This window comes from Ammodytes marinus (assembly GCF_949987685.1).
Source record: "Ammodytes marinus genome assembly, chromosome: 21".
Taxonomy (NCBI): Eukaryota; Metazoa; Chordata; class Actinopteri; order Uranoscopiformes; family Ammodytidae; genus Ammodytes; species Ammodytes marinus.
In genome coordinates this window covers 16,839,958-16,860,593 of record NC_137225.1, presented here as the reverse complement: position 1 = coordinate 16,860,593, position 20,636 = coordinate 16,839,958, and the positions used below count along the sequence as shown (strand labels likewise).

General features: G+C 41.9%; 1 protein-coding gene across 1 annotated transcript in view; it reads right to left on the bottom strand.

The window, feature by feature from the left end:
- The window catches only part of LOC307267682 (sodium/hydrogen exchanger 9-like), a gene marked incomplete at its 3' end in the record, with an annotated part of 60,379 nt that overhangs the window by 6,675 nt on the left and 33,068 nt on the right, over nt 1-20,636 (bottom strand). Inside the window, exons 11-12 of the mRNA XM_080050065.1 lie at nt 17,005-17,116; nt 16,071-16,224 (exon numbers count right to left, since the gene is read on the bottom strand). Coding sequence (XP_079906191.1) covers nt 16,071-16,224; nt 17,005-17,116 — 266 coding nt within the window. The remainder of the gene's footprint in view (nt 1-16,070; nt 16,225-17,004; nt 17,117-20,636) is intronic.

Genomic DNA, 20,636 nt, shown 5'->3' with positions numbered 1-20,636 from the left:
CATGTTGTGTTGTTTAATCCTAGCCACAGGATAAGAATGGCCAGAAATGAATGGGAATAGTATTGAATGCCAAATTGGAAAGTGCTGCTAGTCATGAGTTGACGCAAACTAAAACAGGAATATTCAGACACAATTTAACAGAACCCTAAACTGTTTTAAGGCTAAACAAAAATATCTAGCCTTATTGAGTCATACGCCATTTTCAGCAATTTGTGTATTCTTGGCCTCAGTATTGTGGGTGAGGTACTGGACATCAACTAGGTCCTAGTTGTTCTTTGCTAACCCCTCCCACTGACAATGACACTGTAAGGTTTGTGCCTCCCCTACATTGTGTCACTAGGCTCGTTCGACCTGTCGCCGTCTTGCTAAGACCTGCGCAATTATGACGCTCGTCTTGCTGAGCGCACTGCATTATGGTTAGACTTTTTGTCCCACTTGCACCCGTGGCTGGCTGCGGCTCGGCTGCTTGAGACTTTGAAGTCCCGCGGTATCAAGACGGACACAGACACTGGAGCAAGTCGCTGCAGTTGCTCCCCACGGGCTGCGGGAGCGAAATGTCTGATGGGAAACGTCTTGCTGACAGGCGGAGCTGAGCGCTAATTGGGAGTTTAAACCTCGTGCCTTTGATGCGTTTCCCCAATTGGTTAGGCAAAAGTCTGACATCACCGCTCAAAATTAAATTACGATCCATTCTTTTTGATTTTAATTTATGTTTAATCATTAGGCCGCCACAATATGCATTTAAGCAGAAATGTACTTAATCAGAGTTAAACCTCTGAACCCTTGACATAGAAATAATTTGGATGTGTAACTCTCCTGTATAGATATATTTAAAAGTGAACACAAACTTGAGTCACATAAGATCTTGGTGAAGTGATTTTTATACCATTAAGATTAAATCATAGGCTTATTTCAAGTGATCTAAATGGTCTGGGAATTGTATTTTACATGTAGTGTCGCAAAGCCAGACCAAAACTACAACAAGTAGTTTGTTTGTTACACATCATAATACAGTTCATCATATCCATCTCTACAATAATAATAAGGGATCTTTTCTTAGACCTTCTTTATTTAGGCCGATCATATTCGTTATGTGAAGGGAGAAATACTAAACCTCCTTTATTTGGATTTGTAAATTATTCTTGTAAATTATTCTTTATCACTTAAAAGTAGGTGTTCTAGTAAAGTAACAAGAAAGATAAAGATGTGTGGGGAATGGGGATATTATATCTCGTTTCTTGTTTTGAAGATGCCCCTCGCTTTTAAAGTGTTTACTCGTCTTTGTGTTGTGTTCTGCTTCTAATCGGTTGTAGCATGTGTGACTCTCCTGCGAATATGTTTCTAATAGGCCTTCAAAATAAAACTAGAAAACGAACTGCATCCGCAACAAGGACGCTACTTCCGACTCGGAGCTGTCCGGCTTCAGTCAGGCATTTTCGTCACTCCCCCGACTGCACTCGGCTACTCTCGTCTACTTTCCAGACGAGCTGAAAGTTAGGTCGAACGAGCCTACTGTGTCAACTGCAAGATGGGAGGACATCCCTCCACAATGGAAGATGACAGCTGTCAGTGTATCAAACAGTATCAGTTTAGCAGAAGGGGAGTCTTTTTAGTATTTCAGCTAACTGACTCCCCATGGACAGCCAAGGACGACCGGGTAGCAGGGGGAGCCAAAGATATTATTATTATTATTTTTTTTTTTTTACGTTGTGTATTGTTTTGTGTATTGCTTTTTGTGTTGATTTCTTAATGCAGGAATGTTTGTGATTGGGTGGGATATGGGTGGGATATGTTCGGGAGGGAAAAAAATGGGAAAAAATTAATAATCCATTGTATTGCAGCTGTTTAACACTCTGTGATTTAATAAAAAAACCTTTGAAAATAAAACAAAGATATTATTATCACACAGAATACATTTCCTTTCTCATAACGTTCACCTGGAAGTCTCGGCATGACACAGGGAAATGCCTCGTTGTTTTAACCCACATACCGCATCAGCCTTTTGTCTAAGACACTCCTGTTATAGTTGTCCACTGCCGCCCGACAGCGCCCTGAATGATATTTCAGAAAGTAGATCGCACTCTGAAAATGTGACAACATAACACATTATCAAGACTTCCAGCCAGCTATGAAATAGTTTACCACAATTATACAAAGAGGCACCTGATTCCAAATCATTGAGGACGTTTTGGAAATAAATATGACAAAGGAACAAAGAACAAAGGAGAAATAAAGCCCCATAAGAGGATCTGTTCTGTGCTACCACTGGCAGCTAAAATAAACCCTGGAAGCAAGTTCCATAAAGTAGCCCAGTCATTGAAAGCTTCTTAAAAAATGTTGTTCATGAAAGTGGGCAGTTTTAACTGACCACAGCCCTTGTCATTATGATTTCAGAGTTTGCTGTGCACAATGCACACACCATCGAGCAGTATTGCAACAGGCTATTATCTTGTTTTCATCAAACACTAGTCAATTCAAATGATTAGACAGTGTGAGTTTTTTTCGAAGCAATTCAGTGTGGACCTGACAGGACAAATGAGAGACTTTCATATAATAAGTCTATATTTGTGTGAGCCTTCAGGTCTTCAAAAAATAGTTTAGTCTAAAAACATTACAAAATGAACAAAATAATGTGGGTAACTAATGCAAGGACATCTTTTTTATTATTTGTAATTGAGATACTTTTGCTGAAACGGGCAAATCAACAATCATTTGTCTACTAATTTACTTAATATAATTGTATCAAAGACAATGTAATACTTGTGTAATGCTTTCACTGGACCACTTGCACAGACGCAAGTGGTCTGTAATCAATGTTTTGTTTATTCTTGGAACTAGGATATAAACCACCTAACCATCTCCCACCTGCTCGCTCATTCTTCACAACGCTAGCTGCTAGTGCGGGATATTGTATGTAGCCAATGATGAAATTTTGAGGGCTAGGTTGTGAATTATTTAAGAGAGAAAGGATTATGAAAGCAGCTTCTTCACGCGTTGCTAGCGGGTGTGAATCGATATGAGCCCTCCCCGTCACCGCCGCCTCCCCTCTTTCTTTTCTCTCTCTCTCCCTGAAACAACAGACCCTCTGAACAGAAGTCCAGACACATGGCCACGGGACAACGGCAGACTTGACAGCCAGATGCACCATTCCAGTGTGTGTAAGAGGCTGGAAGAAATACAGCAAATGATACAAAGCCAGTTAGAGAGAGGATGGGTTGGTGTGTGTGTGTGCGTGTGCGTGTGTGTGTGTGTGTGTGTGAGACGAACAGAAGGGCCTAATTCAGACTGACCACATCCACTGGAACAGATGGTAAACCCAAGGCCTGCCAAGTCCATGTTTCTCTCCCCTCTTGTTCTGCCTGCAGGCAGACATCCACAGTCCGAGTCTTGAGCGTTAGAAAACAGACAGGAGGCCGTACGCACAGTTGTAGAGCACGCATACACACCAAGCTACATTTCTGCGGGTGAAGTCTGACCCTTAGCTCTGTACCACTTACATAACGGTTTCACACAGTTGCCTTCGATAAAGATTTGATTTCATGGACTTGACTTGTGCAGTACTGATGTTCCACAACTGACTCTCTCGCTATACTCGATTGTCTCATGGTCAGTTAGTGTGCATCCATGTCTCTCTCTCTCTCTCTATGAATGCCAATCCACCTCAAGGAACTTGGATTTCGCAGCACCGGTTAAAGAAAAAAAAAGACAGGCTCAGAGACCTTGCGGTAAACTTAGTATACATGAGCCGAATCATAACTGATTCAGAACGATAACACATTACCTTGACTTGAACATTAGTTTGCATATGTCTTAACGCTGCCAGGGAGCGGAGGAAGTCACCAAATAAAACAAAAGCAATAAATCAACGTCTAAAGGAGACAAATGCATCCTCTCCAGTTGTTGACCTTAAAAAGGTGTTTTCCACTGATCTCATTTCTTATTGGTAAAGCAAAGTTAAAGAGGGCATGGAGTACTAAGAATACCTCGCCTGCTAAGCTAATATGGTGAACATGGTAAACATAACCTTTCAAACATTGGCATGTCAGAATTGTCAATGTAATCACGTTGGCATTGTATGCAGCCTCACAGAGACGCTAGTGTGGCTCTAGACATAGTGTCATTTAATTTTTATGCAATTGACATTTTAGATATTAAAGATCAACTTCGTAAACAACCCCTTTGACTTTCGCGTCTCTTCCCTCAGAAGATCCCTACAATTAAATTGGTAAGATAAATATTTGGTTTTGGTTTGCAAAGTCCCTTTATTTAACTACTGCAAAGTGTTTACATCACCACCAAAACGATTTTTTTATAACTCATACTAATGAATGCCAAAACTGAATAAAGAGCTATCTTATTAAAAAAACAACATGTACAAAATGAACTTGATGCAATTGATTTTTTATCTCTTTTCAGGTTGTCTCTCTCCCTCCAATTTTCTGGCTCCAATCTTTCCCTCCAATGTTCTTTTGTGCTAATTCTTCAAGAGGTGGAGGGCTGAAATTATAGATGGCTAAAAATAATGGCTCTATAAATAAGAGGTGCCCATTGAGAGTGATTGAGAGGCGAGGTCGCTAGGCAGCGAGGGATGCTGGGTAAGTTGGATTCATTAGCGCTCTCCACTTCCAAAGAGTAGCACCCACTACTCTCCCACACAAACATACGGCACGGTTTCTGTGTAAACACACACGCACACGTACACACACACACACACACACACTGATGCAGCATTGGGATCTAGAGTTTTTTTAAAACACTTTCTATCTCTACTGTCCTCCGAGGACTCTGTGTAGACCACATTCTTAAAGCATTGTTCATCCACCAGCGGAGTGGAAAAATGTGTGCGTGTGTGTGTGTGTGCATGTGCATTTGCATCTATGCATGTGCGAGAGAGCGTGCGCCGCGCGGGCACCCCTTGTCTGTTTTATTATTCATACTCATGTGTGGATCCTCTTTCAGCCCACAGACACCTGCCAGAGATACACACAGCTCATACTGATGTACTCACTATACTCCCTCTCTCCCTCTCTGCCTGCTTCACTGAGACTCTTTAAACGATAAACTTAAAAATCCCCCCCCTACAAAACCACTTAATATTTGTGTGGATAACATTTGCATATGGTATTCGTGCAAAATTCCCTGGCTCCGCATTTAGGCCATCTATCTGCCTTCATGCAACCGAACACGTAGATACGTAGAGACACACACAGACACAGACACCCCCCCCACCACACACACACAAATGCTTTTATTTCCCTGATGCTCTTTTTTTAATGGCCCTCCTCTTCCCTCTCCGTATTGACGTCACATCCATTAGGGCCATGCCTCTGGGCCTTTTTAGTGGAGGCTGGAGCACACAGGGCTCCAATGCACGAGAGGGGACCCCCCCCCCCCAGTCCAGAGTCAATCTCCACCTGATAAACTTGCCGTATTGGCTGATGTGACGGATGCGGTTACCACAGCAATCTGTTCGGGTCTCTCCCTGCGCCCTCGCCGCGACTATCAATCTACTGTTAGAGAGAAAAACCCATTGAACTGTGTGTCAGAGGGGAGAGCGGCGCGTTAACAGGAGCACATGCACTCTGTGAGCTCACACCTGTTAACTGCGCACACACACACACACCTCACCTATCACCACACATTGGAGTGCTGATAGTTGAGCTGAGCGAAGACTATCTGTATCTGGTGCCACAGAGAGTAACCCTGGAAGGCTAATGTGAAGAGATAACGTTTCACGTCCGATCAGGATCAGAATCATAACTCAGTGGCCTCTCCCAGCAGCCTCTACCTCGTTTTATGACATTCCCAAAAGCAACACCCCTCATTTGGGGTTATTCTTGGAGCAAGCCTGTTTTTTTTAGACCCAGAATATAGCACTGTAGTCTCTAAGCAACATCCTACAAGTTGCACTGTCTGACTTACTCTTTCCCCCCTTCATCAATATGGAATGAGTGTGAAGCACAGGCAACTTCAGCCTTAGCAAAACAGAGTACGCCACACCTGAGTGGTGATGACAATGCCGAGTAGACAGAATTGGCAAATGGCGACTTATGGGTGAAGTCGATTTTGGAGCAAGAGTGCCACCACCGGCAGACTAGGAAATGCTAGATTATTTATTCGATCGGCGGAGTTCCTTGACTGAGGAAAGAAAAGAGCACTACCGAAATGTTAAAATGAAACTCGGAGACATAATCAATGGTCGGTGCGGCTGGCTGAACTTGCAGCGTTCCACTGTGTGACTTAGTGCTGCACACCTATAGAACCCCCCCCTGTCACCAACTGGAACTAAAACTCAATGTAATGAGAAATGAGACTTCACTTTCACTACGGTGAGGGGAGGAGAAAATCACTAAAGAAGGAACAAGGGAAAGGAATAAGAATCATTCAAGGGTCATCAGGCTGCATTAATAATGAATGTTATTTTGTAGACATATTAACAGATGTTTGACAAAACAGACCAACTGAGAGACAATACAACCGCCTTTGACCCATTCCTGAACAGAAAAAAAAGATGGGTTATACTTACAAGACTTCACATTCAGAAAGCTATGGCTATAGCTAGGCTAAGACTGCCTTTGGATAATCGTGTGATACATTTTTAAAAAAGGAGGAAAAGTAATTGTTCTCCATCTCAAAGTCATCCCTTGGTGCAGATTGGGTTTTTCTAGTTCACACTTCTCTTGTTTTTTCCCCATTTCACCTTGCTACAAAGTAATGGCTTTGACTGGACAGAATAAATGATATATCAATGGAGGAGTGAAGTCAGGATTCAAGCTTGTTTTCCTCTCTCTCGCTCTCTCTCTCTCTCCGTCTTATTTCCTCCTATCCTTATCAGTCAGAGCCAACCTATGCAGGAGCCATTCATCTTTGGAGGCCTTTGAAGTATCTTCCGTCCAATCGGGTTGACACATTGTTATTATGGGCAGCGGGTATTTGCTTTTGTACATGAGGACATGTGGGTGACTTTCCCCTCTCCTTCACTCTGCTTTGACTATACATTCTGTTTATGTGTGTGTGTGTGTGTGTGTGTGTGTGTGTGTGTGTGTGTGTGTGTGTGTGTGTGTGTTCCTCATACACATGTGTGTCTGTGGCCTTATTCTTGTATTACACAGTTGGGAAATGTTATCAAAGCTCTACAGGCAGATGGATATCAAAAGAGAGTCAGTGGGTGATTGAGAGACAGTGAGAGAGAGAGAGAGAGAGAGAGAGAGAGAGAGAGAGAGAGAGAGAGAGAGAGAGAGATAAGAGGTCAGAGGGGCACAAAGCAGAGTGAGTGACATCAGAGACATGCTTTTTCCACCCGTCCATCTGTCCACTCAAAACAAACAGGCCAGTCATTAGCCAGGCTCCAACTGTTACGTCTTGCCTTCAAGTTTCGAACACTGCTCCTCTATATGTCCATGCACTTGTACACACAGACAGTGACACACACATGGAGTTGTATACTGCAGCGGAGAGAAAGGCTTTGTGCCTGTCCGACGCAAGCTGATGTTATTGTCCACCATGACGTATTTCTAAATGACATCATCTTACAAAATTGCAATGGGGGAATTGCTAGCATGTGAGCTATTTTCATGTCAGGGAAGTGGGAATACTCACATACTGTCTTTTTATATCAATAGGTTGAATGGAATGACTTTAGCTTTGGCCAAATTTGAATTGCCCTGAATTTAGAGAATCATCACAGTCATTTGTATTTTTCCTCAATGAACCTTAAATATACAGTACGTGGCAAACTTTACATCAATCCATCTGGTAGAGAAGAGATATGTCACTCTGAACAAAAACTGTCAACTTGCACTTGATGAAAAGTCCATGGATCACCAGCATCAGCATGATTCATCCAAATCTGTCTAGTATAGAAAGCAGGAATGTTGTCCATAAACATGGTGAAATGCAATAAACAAAGAGCAGAGGCATAAGTCAACAGATATTACCACTGAACATTTACAGCTACTGCCACCACTAATAATGTATGAGCACAAAAAGCGCTAAAAGCTTAAAAATAAAACTGTCAGTCTGTGCTAGGCAGAGGAAAACTAATGATATTCTAAACTAAAAGGGTTTGAAGAGGACAGAACTGGCCAACGTTCAAAGCCCGGGGGCCCCAGACTGCTCACTGTGACTGGGTCTCAGATATTCCCAGGGGTGCCCTGCCACCTCCAGCCCTCATCAAAGCCAAGGAGTCAGCCCGATACTAAGAACCAGCATCATGACATTGTGTTTGTTTGTGTGTGTGTGTGTGTGTGTGTGTGTGTGTGTGTGTGTGTGTGTGTGTGTGTGTGTGTGTGTGTGCTTGTGATACTGTTAAGACAGAGTTACACAGGCAAAATAAAAGACAAAAAGACAAATAAAAAAACATCTAACAGTGTTGTTTTCAGCTCGTTAGTTTAGTCTGTTGAATGTAACTTTCAATTTGACAATTTGATAGTGTTTAACATAAATGACTGATTACCAGATTTGAAGTAGATTAACAAAAAACACCTTGAAACGTTTTTATTTCAGTGGCCTATAGTGGAAAATAGTGTGGTCTATATTGCCCTTCAAACTAAAACTAAAGTACAGTACTGAAAAAAACCTTACGGAGACAATTTACTATCACAAATAGTGGCTTTGAACACAGAAACAAACAAAGGGCTATATGTGGATGGAAAGCTCGTTGGGGCATAAATACTGGCTGTTTGCTACTTCATTCAGGCCCAAGGCAACATTTTGCCCTCCCGGTCCTGTTCATTTATGTATTGGCTCCAAACAAAGGTGGAGTACACTGTGTAAACTGTGGATGCATAAGGTGGTACACACACACACACACACACACACACACACACACACACACACACACACACACACACACACACACACACACACACACACACACACACACACACACACACACACACACACACACACACACACACACACACACACACACACACACACACACACACACACACACACACACACACACACACACACACACACACACACACACACACACACACACACACACACACACACACAATCATCAAATAGACCTGTGTCATATATGTTGTTTACCCAGAAATTAACTTGGATTATTCTTGGAGTCTTTTCCAAACTATAGCGTTGTAATGTGCCAGTTCACCAATCTTTAAGGTATAAAATATACGCAAACTTCAAAAAAATCTTATCCCAAAACTCACTGCTTTTATTATCATGTCAATGAATGCATCTGACAGAGACATCAGGCAGATATACTGTATATTCAAACTGCTCTTTTTCACAGCGGCTGCGATATAATCTTTGGACATGAAAACCTTAACATAAGTTGGTCGACTGAACTTTGATGACAATAGACCCCTATTTTTGTAAATACTTTTCTCTCAGATAGGTAGAATTTGTTCGAAACCTCTTGCCTCCCGCAGAGTAAAAATGTAAAATGAACTGGCAAGTGTGGGGTATCTAAATTGAAAATCAAAGTCTGGAGTCTGGCCGTGCTCGAGCATGACAACGGAGAGAGGAGTAACCGATAAAACAGACAAAAGAAAATTGGACTATTATCCAGTTTTATGGTAAGTTGTGTTAAGATATATCAATAATGACTATCATTTCACAATACAGGAAAACAGTACTTTCATTACTGCATGCAGTTTAGTGTAAATAATCACATCTTCTGCGGTGGCATGATGAAGCTCTCAATTGTGGCCAATAATGTACCTTGAAATTGAAGCAGAAATATAGTGGAAAAGAGAGAAATTGGCGAGGAGGAAAGGCAGACAGTTACGGTGGCGCTGAGCATTCACCAAATAAAAAAAAGTTTCACAGCTAATGTAGCCGTTAGCACACTCAGGATCTCGTAATTACGAGAAAAGGATCTCGTAATTACGAGATAAGGATCTCGTAATTACGAGATAAGGATCACCCTCTCATTCATCAATAACGATGCCTGTTTGTGTGTGTGTGTGTGTGTGTGTGTGTGTGTGTGTGTGTGCAGACGAGGTGAACCTAGCCATAGGCATGAGTGTGCAAACGGCTACATTAGCATTTGGTTAAAATATATGCAGTTTGTTCATTATAAGCCACCGCAGCTGCTGCGCTCTGTGACTGTCTCTACACCTGTAGCTCCACAGGGGAGCAGCAGCCAGGCTACGGCCCGGGATGGATAAACTGTATGGATATCAATATCGCGTCTTTTAATGCTCGGGGACTGCGTGTTGGACACAGTGACGCTGACAAATCGCGCCGCCTTATAGTGGATAAACTCTTAGAGGCCTGTGATATACTATGTGTCCAAGAAACCTTTTTACCAAAGCAGGATTTAGAGGGTCTAAATTCCCTGCATGAAGATTTTTATGGGGCAGGTGAATCTACCACCGACCTGAGTACCGGGATAGTTCGTGGTAGAATACCTGGTGGTGTTGCCGTGCAATGGCACAAAAAATATGACCAGCTGGTTAAGGTGGTTAGACTGGGTGTTGATTGGGCAATAGGAATTGAGTTTAATAGTGGTGATAAAAACTTCATTATTTTAAACATTTATACACCTTACGAGTGTCCTCAAAATGAAGATGAATATCTTAATAGATTGGCTTGTGTTATGTCTTTCATTCAAGATAATGCTTCCACGTGCATCTTCATTGTGGGTGATATGAATGCAGATGTTTCCGATGGTAGCTCCTTATTTGCCACATATTTAATGCAGTTTTGCTCTGATAATGGTCTGATCCTTTCTAGCAAAGTGCTTTTGCCTAATAATAGCTACACTTACATCAGTGAGGCATGGCACACAACCTCGTGGCTAGATCACTGTATTTGCACAGCTGATGCACATGACTCCTTGGAGTCCATGAGAATTAATTATGAATTTGCCACTACTGATCATGTGCCTATTTCTCTATCTGTAAATCTAGGCAATATACCTACTCTTGTGTCTGTAGATAACAATGTATGTGAGGGTAACATAGATTGGTCTAACCTGTCTGAGGATGATCTTAAGGAGTACTATTTTCGGACTGACATCTTGCCGAGCAACATTGAATTACCAAAATATTCCATTGCATGCCATGATATTAATTGTAAGAACCCTCAACATGGTATTGAGCTGTGCTCCATGTATGATAATATTGTGAAGGCTCTCCTTGCGTCAAGCAGGCCCCTGTATAAGACCCACAGACTGTACAAAGTCAAGCCAGGCTGGAATGACTATGTGGAAGAGATTCATGCTGAGGCAAGAAAGGCCTTCAAAGCATAGGTTGAGTCAGGCAGACATAAACATGGTCCCTTATTTGAATATAAGAAGCATGCAAATCCAAATTTTAAATATGCTCTACGTTTCATTAAGAGGAATGAAAATACAATGAGGTCTGACTCTCTTGCAAAGAAACTGCAATACAATAGTCCTGTTGATTTCTGGAAAGAAATCAAAAGAAGTAATAATTGTAAAACATCGTTACCAACAAATATTGATGGTGTCAGCGGCTCAGAGAAAATTACTCAGTTGTGGCAGAACATTTTTTATGATCTCCTCAACTGTGTTAAAAGTAACTCTTTCACAGCGAGTAACATTGATAGCAATGAAGACGTGATGGTTTTCCCTCAAGAGATATATGATGCTATTATGATGCTAAAAGATAATAAGGCTTGTGGTATGGATAAGATATCTGCAGAGCACTTAAAACATGCAAGTAGAAAACTATGCCCCCTAATTGCTATTTGTTTCACTGGGTTCTTAACCCATGGTATTCTACCTGATTCTATTTTATCTGTCACATTAGTGCCCATCATTAAAGACAAAGCTGGCAAAATTAACAGCTCGGATAACTACCGGCCTATAGCTCTGGCCAGTGTTTTATCCAAGGTCTTGGAGAGGATTATACTGAATAGGTTGGAACATTTTCTATTGACCTCTGACAACCAGTTCGGCTTCAAACCTAAACATGGCACAGATATGTGTATTTTTGCCTTAAATGAGGTACTTGATGTGTATAACAGGCAAAATTCCACAATTTTTATGTGTTTTATTGATGCTTCAAAAGCCTTTGATCGTGTGAATCATGAGAAGCTATTCCTCAAACTGCACAACCGAGGGGTTCCCAAATATTTAGTTAGAATCTTGGCTTTTTGGTATGCTCATCAGTCTATGTATGTGAAATGGGGTAACTCTATGTCTGCCCCATTCAATGTAAGTAACGGAGTTAGGCAGGGAAGCATTTTATCTCCCTTTCTTTTTAATATTTATTTGGATGATCTTTCAAAGCTGCTAAATAACTGTGGAACAGGCTGTATGATCGGGGACACCATTATCAACCACCTGATGTACGCAGATGATCTGGTGATTCTTTGTCCATACAGTGCTGGCCTCCAACAGCTGCTAAGGGTCTGCTCCCAATATGGTGCAGACTTTGATATTAAGTACAACTCCAAAAAGAGCAATATCATGATCGCTAGAAGCAGGGAGGACAATAAACTTTTGGTTCCTGATTTTCTTCTGTCCGGTGCTGTCCTTAAAGTATGTGAGGAGGTCAAATACTTAGGGCACTTTATAACTACTGACCTGTCTGACGACAGGGACATCCGCAGACAGTACTGTATGATGTATGCACAAGCTAATATGTTGAAGCGCAAGTTTAGTATGTGTTCATTGTCTGTGAAGACCACTCTTTTTAAAGCTTTTTGCACCCCAATGTATACTGCCCACTTGTGGCGACGCTATAAGAAAAGCAGTATGCAGAAACTCAATGTAGCATATAATGATGGCATGAGGCTGCTGCTTTGCCTATGGCTATGTTCACCTCGTCTGCACACACACACACACACACACACACACACACACACACACACACACACACACACACACACACACACACACACACACACACACACACACACACACACACACACACACACACACACACACACACACACACACACACACACACACACACACACACACACACACACACACACACACACACACACACACACACACACACACCATTATTGATGAATGAGAGGGTGATCCTTATCTCGTAATTACGAGATCTTTTCTCGTAATTACGAGATCCTGAGTGTGCTAACGGCTACATTAGCTGTGAAACTTTTTTTTATTTGGTGAATGCTCAGCGCCACCGCAGACAGTCTATGCTTTAAAAAGTATTTTTTTCTAGTGTTCTGAAGTCAGATTGAACAGTGCAGCTGACTGAAAACAACTACATGGTGCTCGACTGGTTTGAACGTTTACTATTTATCCAAGCATTAAACACATGAATTTTGCCTTACAGTCTGACACTCGGCTTTTCTTTTCTTTTCATGGATTCCTTCAGTTATAGTTTGTACATCTCTATGCAGCACACGACCTCTTGCCTGTTATATCTGTAGACCTTGAGAATGAGAACATTCCCTTATTTAGTTTTAGCATTGGGAAAACACTGTAAAAATACACGCATCAGACTGAAAAAGACAGATAATCCTCCATCAACCTTTTCCTGTCTATAGTTCTATGCAGACTGGCCTCCTTTATTGCACCCACACACATACACACTGCACCATCATACCTGTGTGATAACAGCTTTATTGAGCAAATTATGCCCAAACCAAAAAGAAAAGACATCTAACAGCATGAATTTCTTTTTCTTTTGATGCCTGCAGTGGTAGGTATACGTTGAGATAGCTATGGGGCAGAAAAAAAAGTAGAACAACTTTCAAAGAGTTCTCCAAAAAACCTTTATAGCGATGGATTGGAAGTTACATTTGCTCCAGGTGAAGCAATGTTGTGTAATTCACCAAAATGGAGCATTTTCCAAGTTGAAACCTGTCTTACTTCACTTCATACAATCGGATGAAGGAAGGGGAGATTGGAAGGGGGAAGTGGAGGTGGGAGTTTGGGATGGGGAAGTGAAGAAATAAGAGCTATTCTCTGAAACATGACAGCCCTGAAAGCTTGAGGCAGTATACTGTTAATGGCTCTAGATATTCAAAGACAGCTGCGTTGTGGGGATATAAATATGCTGTCAAATTGCAGGTTCATTATTCAGGACAGACAAAGGTAAACATGTTTACTGTTGGACACGCACACACACACACACACACACACACACACACACACACACACACACACACACACACACACACACGTACATTCAAGGAGGAAAACACTAAAATATTTTGAAACACTGTTGGCTATTTAACGTGAGAAACTTTTTTATTTCTGTTTTGTTTGGGCTTCTATAACTTTTTTTCAAGTGGGCTGAGCTCTGCTGGAAAATCGTATAAGATGTGTGGGTCATTTTTATTAACAGTATAGATCTTTTATTTTTTTTGTTTCTCACCAGTGCTATTATTTACTTCTTTTATTTGGAGACATTTACTTTTGCTGCACTTTCTATTTTTCTTACACTTATATTTTTCTTCACACACACACACACACACACACACACACACACACACACACACACACACACACACACACACACACACACACACACACACACACACACACACACACACACACACACACACACACACACACACACACACACACACACACACACACACACATACACACACACTATGTGGGAGTCAATTATACCACTGTGATCTGGGCCATAGATTACACTTTAATAATATAAGTATCTAATTACTGCCTTGCATCCTCTTCTGCTCTCCTTAATCATTATCGCCCACTAGCCTTGCTTCACAGCGAGCGCACAGACTTGAAAAGAAGAATAAAAAAGCAGCACTCACTATGCTTTCTCATTATAAAGCTACAGTTATAGTTTGTTCATGCATATAGTGTGGCATGCTGAATGTTAATACTATCTCCTCCGTAGCATGTTCCTAGGGACCTGCACTGCCCCTGTGCACCAGCTGTGTAAGTCACTGATAGAGGGCAAAGCCAAAGCAGACACACAAGAGCTATAAGTGCCCGTGGATGGCTGAGTAGTATAGGGGAGGAGGGAAAAGTAGAATTCAAACGAGTTCCACAAAGAGCTGTTGCATATTAAAGACACTACGAGGAACTTGGAAATGTTTACGTTAATGTTTCCTGTGATGATTATAAATCACCTGTAACAGTAAAGAATGCTATTATTATATACAGTAGTTATCATTGATACCTTTGCTCGGGTCAGGATTCCCACCAAATCAGATGAAAGGTTAGGGGTGTCATCATCTCGCTTGCAAGTCAGAAATCGATCGAAATTGTGGAATTGTTGATTTGGCCCCACCACCTGGGGTCACGTACGGCAGGCGTGCCAAATGCCAAGAGAGGAAAAACTCCTAGCTGTAGCCACAGAGATACCATGACAACTGCTGAAACGTCAACCCAAGTTGATGACCCTATGCTTCTCTGGGGAAAAATTATCTATATATGACAATAATGCCCAAGTGTGGAACATTGCAATTGCAAAAGATATTGACAAGAGCAGGCACTGCTGTCGTTAAAACACTGCAACTGCATTTGTCGAAAAGGGGACTCTAAAAACGAACAAAAAACTGAAAGTTCTGCGGAGTCACTTTATAGGAGAAGTAAGCAAAATGGTTCTTTTAGCTAACTTCCTGTCAGTGACTGCAGTTAGCAGTCCCCTCCCTCGTCCCTACGTCGCCACATTAATAAACAGCGGTCTTCAAGCAGCGGGTTAACTAGCGTCATCTCAGATCCGTAAGTGCGATAAAACATGATATAAACAATAAAAACAGACATTGGGAAGGATTTTACCTGCTCCGCCATTGTAGGCGCATACTCATTCACCCCTCTGTTGCTCTCACTCTTCTGATTGGATAAAAGGGTGTGGGGTACCTGAAAAGTTTCTCAACGATTACGTGCAGAGCGGAGTGACTGAGAGACCTTATGAGTCTTATGAAGCGTGCACACTATATAAGTGAACACTTTATGAATGAATGTATAGCGATTTGACACGTATATCAACATAAATATATCGCTTACTTCTGCTGTAAGCTGAACATTTGATTTGAGTATAATTGAAATGTGTCCGTCTATGAAACGACAAACGATGGACAGGCGGAAAGAAGGGCTGATAGCTTTGACTTGCATCGCGCTGGCTGCATGTCAATGGCGAGGTGTTAGCACTAACCTGATGTCCAGACAGCGCAGCATGGGAGCAGCAGCTGTACCCAGGCCCCAGAGGGTGAAGGCCACCAGCAGCAGGGTGGTGGTGAGGATGGAGCGTCTCGCTTCTGTGGACGTGTCCCTCATGGCTAGGCTAAACGCCACGGCTCCCCTCAAACCTGAGAGCCGACAAAGACATTTTCTGAGCAAACAAAGGCGGATTACGGCCATCCATCAAACCACCACACAACCCATCTTCCAGCCAATTATTTGAAAAGGGCAAGGAGAGAGCTACGCAGTTAATAACTCTGTCCGTGGGTAACAGATTACACCCCGACTACCGCTATCATTGACCGGGCAGCCCTCCAAAACAAACTTCAAGATTGCTTTACAGTGGTGACATAATGCTTGACGCCAAAACAATTCCCAGTGCAAATCCTTTACTGCCATGAGAAAACAGATGGGGGAGGCGGTGGCAGGAGAGTTTTGAAAAATAGCGAGACAAGGGATTTTTACAAAAGAAACCTTCTTACGTAAGAGGTAAAGTGGGTCAGGCAGGCAGCGAAACACACTGCTGCAGCTTCTGCTTCTTCACTAGCCCACATCCCTACACATCAAACATTTCTTTCTGGTGCATCATCAAACCATTCAGAGCTTCAGCCATTAGTCTCAGGCAATGTGAAGTGAGGCGCTGTTAACAGTATTTACTTGTCTTCTCCAAAATACAACTATAAAAATAGAAAAAGGCTATGAGTGAAGAAAAAAAAGAAAAAAAAGGATTCCATGATATCAGTAAAAAATTTTAGCTGATGTAATGGGGTAGTGAATTATTTTTGGTCCTCAATGGCAGTGATCTTTATGTCCAACTATCTGAAGAAAGGAAAAAAAATCAATATTCTACCAACAAAACAAATCACAAGAAATAATGTAAATAGGTATCATGATCTGGAGAACATCACCTGCAAACATCATGAAGTGCTGGAAGCTGCGAGGTATCTTGGTGGTGCGTCCCAGGTTCAGGAGGAATGACAAAGGGTAGATGTTGCAAGCTCTCGATACTAAGATGGAGAGCTGTTCGTATGGGGCGCAGTCTTAAGGATAACACTGAAGAACACTTAGGAGTCAACATGTTGTCATGTTCATTTGGTTATTTTCTCTTTGAAAATCAGATTGTTTTAAGCATCATCATAGAAAAGCTAGTACCTCTAAAAACATACTTTTGTCAGAAATGTGTGGCGATTTAGAGAGTAGGGGAGTGGGGATGCAGGTAGAAGGAACACCTGTGTATTGGAATTCAGCTTAATTACAGGTTTATTCAAGCACATGAACAGGGGAAGACTAAACGTATAGATGACACGACACACGGATCTGACATTGTACAAAGGGAGTGAATCCAGGATATGAAGTCTGACGCTATATGAGTAAATAGATTGCAGGTGTGCAAACTGAAAAGTTGAAAAGAGTAGTATTTAAGGAAGCTACCTTGGAGGAAGCCACGCCAACATCACATAGACAGTTACACAGATGCAAACAGCGAGCACAGGGAGACAAGGGAAAACACTAGGAACTACAATAAAGCACAGCCAGGACCATGACATGAAGCTCTTTCAGATTGAGCCTGGAAGTTATTTGTGATGGTTTTTTCCTCCTCTGGTTTACGTTAAATACCCTGGTCTTTTTCATGTGTATATGACCAAATACAGTTAATTCCACGCTCAATAGCAAATCATTAACAATTTGTGGGATCAGGTTATAAAGTGCACCCATGAATGTTAAAATATATTCACTTGCACGCCCATTGAAAAACAAATCGCTGTATATCTTCTGCTTAGGATGCAAACACAGCAGTGTGGCACCACGCCGAGGCATGAAGCCAATCAGGCTCCTGCCAGCTGTCTCTGCCCTCCACACACACACTGTGATGTTTCACATGAGATGGGACTGAATGTTAAGTGTCCTGGGCAGCAGTTAGGGAGAGAGAGAGAGAGGATATCTGTACAATTATCTAGGACATAGCTGCCGCCCTGGATCCACTTGGCATCATTTGTCAAACCTCGGACAATAGTTACAACAGCCACATACACAAACCTGACCCACACGAGCCTGAGGTATAGGTTCTTGTTATTGGGACTCAATTGAAGGCTATGAAGCAGAGGATAACTGTGCTAAACAATCAACACTGTAACATATTGTGATATTTATTTTCATTATCTCTGTCTTCTGTGGATGTCGCTGTACAGCTAGTTGCCTCAATTGCCAGGTTTTGAACTGAAGTTTTGAAATAAATAGGGTTGACTCAATTTGTCAAAATTTAAAATAATTTTCTTTAAATTAATAAAGGCGCTACGAAGAACTTTTAAAATGTTCTGAAAGAGTCTAATTTTTCCTCTGATGATCATAAATGACTTAACGGCAAATGAGACCATCAGTGCAAAGAATGCTATTTTGATATAGTTTTTCTCAATGCCTTTGTCATGGGGACGCTCACCCAGTAACTACAGATGGCGTAATAAAAACACTACCGCTTTTGTCCAAAGGGGGTGCAAGAATAAACACAAACTGAAAGTTCCTCGGAGCACCTTTCATAAAATGCAATGTGATATGATTCAGACCAGCCAGATCTTACACAGCTACTTGTATTTTAGCTCTGTTTATTCATGTTCAGTGAAATTTTAGGAAAAGCGCAATATATCACAATATGCATTGTATTGCAATGTATCGTGATATTTAATATTGTCCATAGCCCAGGCTGAAGAGATGGGGCAAGATTTTTAAAGTTTTACTGCTGCAAACTACGTTTTACCCTCTTTGAATTTTGGTGCACAAAATCATCTATGCAAACAGGCACCTCTGCTTAGCATCACCTGGAGAAGGAAAAGCATTAAGGCTATACTACGGTGAGTCCAAATATGATTCCTGGTATAATAAACGGGACCAATATCTCAGGCAGGGGGCCTTAGTCTGACAGGGCTATTACTAAAAGCAGTCAATATCAGATCTCATGCACCCTATGGATTTTCAAAAGCAATATCCGGCTCTCAAAAAGCAGTCATTTCTCTTTATCAAAGGCCTTGGAGCTATTTGAAAAGGACCTAATTAAGCACTTTCATCTCAGCCTCATTTCCAATAAAGCCCACGTCCATTGTCACTGGCACAGGCTGCAAAGCGACGGCGATTAAAATCTCCTGCATAGCCGAAGAGCGATTAACAGAGTGGAATAGCCAGGGTTATTTCATTTTTATGGAGACTTTTAGCACCGTACAAGAGAACTCCGACCTCCATTTATTCCTGTTTGTACATCCGTGGTTGAGCTTCCACTTGGCGCGCAGTTAGCTATAGACTTCTCTCGCCCTAGGATTTTTGGTTATGGAACAGACACTACTAGAGGCAAATTGGCTACACAGGCGCAGCGCTAAAGTCCAAAACATTTCCTCACTGGCAGCCCATCACAAAGAACACAAGAGAGAATCTGCTCCGTCGACTCTTTCTCTGGCTCCCTCTGACCCCGTGGTTAAAGATGGATTGTAATAATAATTGCGGGCCATCTGGGCACTGGACTGTGAAAGAGCAGCTCCTTGGAGTTCTGCCACTACACTCTCTCCTCAGGCATACCACGCTATACGCCCATGCCAGCTCTGGGGCAAGGACGACTCCAGCCAGCCAGCAGCAGCAGCCCATTACTCTACCCCCTCAGTTCCCCCCCAAGGAAGGAAAGCTGATGGATACGACAACAGCTGTGAATCCGAGACATCTGTTATGCTAGTATCACTTAAACATGTGATGAGTATTATTAAAGATCTCCTATTATACTACTTTTCTGGTCTAAATGTCTCATTAATGACTCCTATAGAGCAACCTGACATGAATCACAGCACAAAAAAACATGTAGATTTTCGGGAAACTCTTCCTCTCATCTGAGCGCGCACAGCAGTCTCTGTCCACACTCGGCTTTGTGCTTCTCCGACCCCCCCCCCCTGCATGGCCGGAGCGCGCGTTGCAGCATTACCATACAGTCCCCTCCAAAAGTATTTGAATGCTGAGGCCAATTCCTTTATTTTTGCTTTAGACTGGAAACATTTGGGTTTGACACCAAAATATGAATATGAGACAAGAGATCAACATTTCAGCTTTCAATTCCAGGTATTTACATCTGGATCTGATACACAACACATAATATAGCTTTTTTGTAAAGGAACAGCACATTTTTAGGTGAGCAAAAGTATTGGAACAGATAGACTTTAAATAAATTAAAACGAATAAGACTTAATATTTTGTCACAAATCCTTCGCTTGCAATAACTGCATCAAGCCTGTGACCCGTTGACATCACAACACTTTTGATTTATTCTTTTGTGATGCTTTTCCAGGCTTTCACCGCAGCCTCATTCAGTTGCTGTTTGTTTTGGGGGGTTACTCCCTTCGGTCTCCTCTTTAGCAGGTAAAATGCATGCTCTATAGCGTTTAAGTCTGGAGATTGACTTGGCCAGTCTAAAACCTTCCATTTCTTGCCCTCGAGGAACTCCTTTCTTGTTTTTTCAGTTTTTTTGGATCATTATCTTGCTGCATGATGGAGGATCTTCCAATTAGTTTGG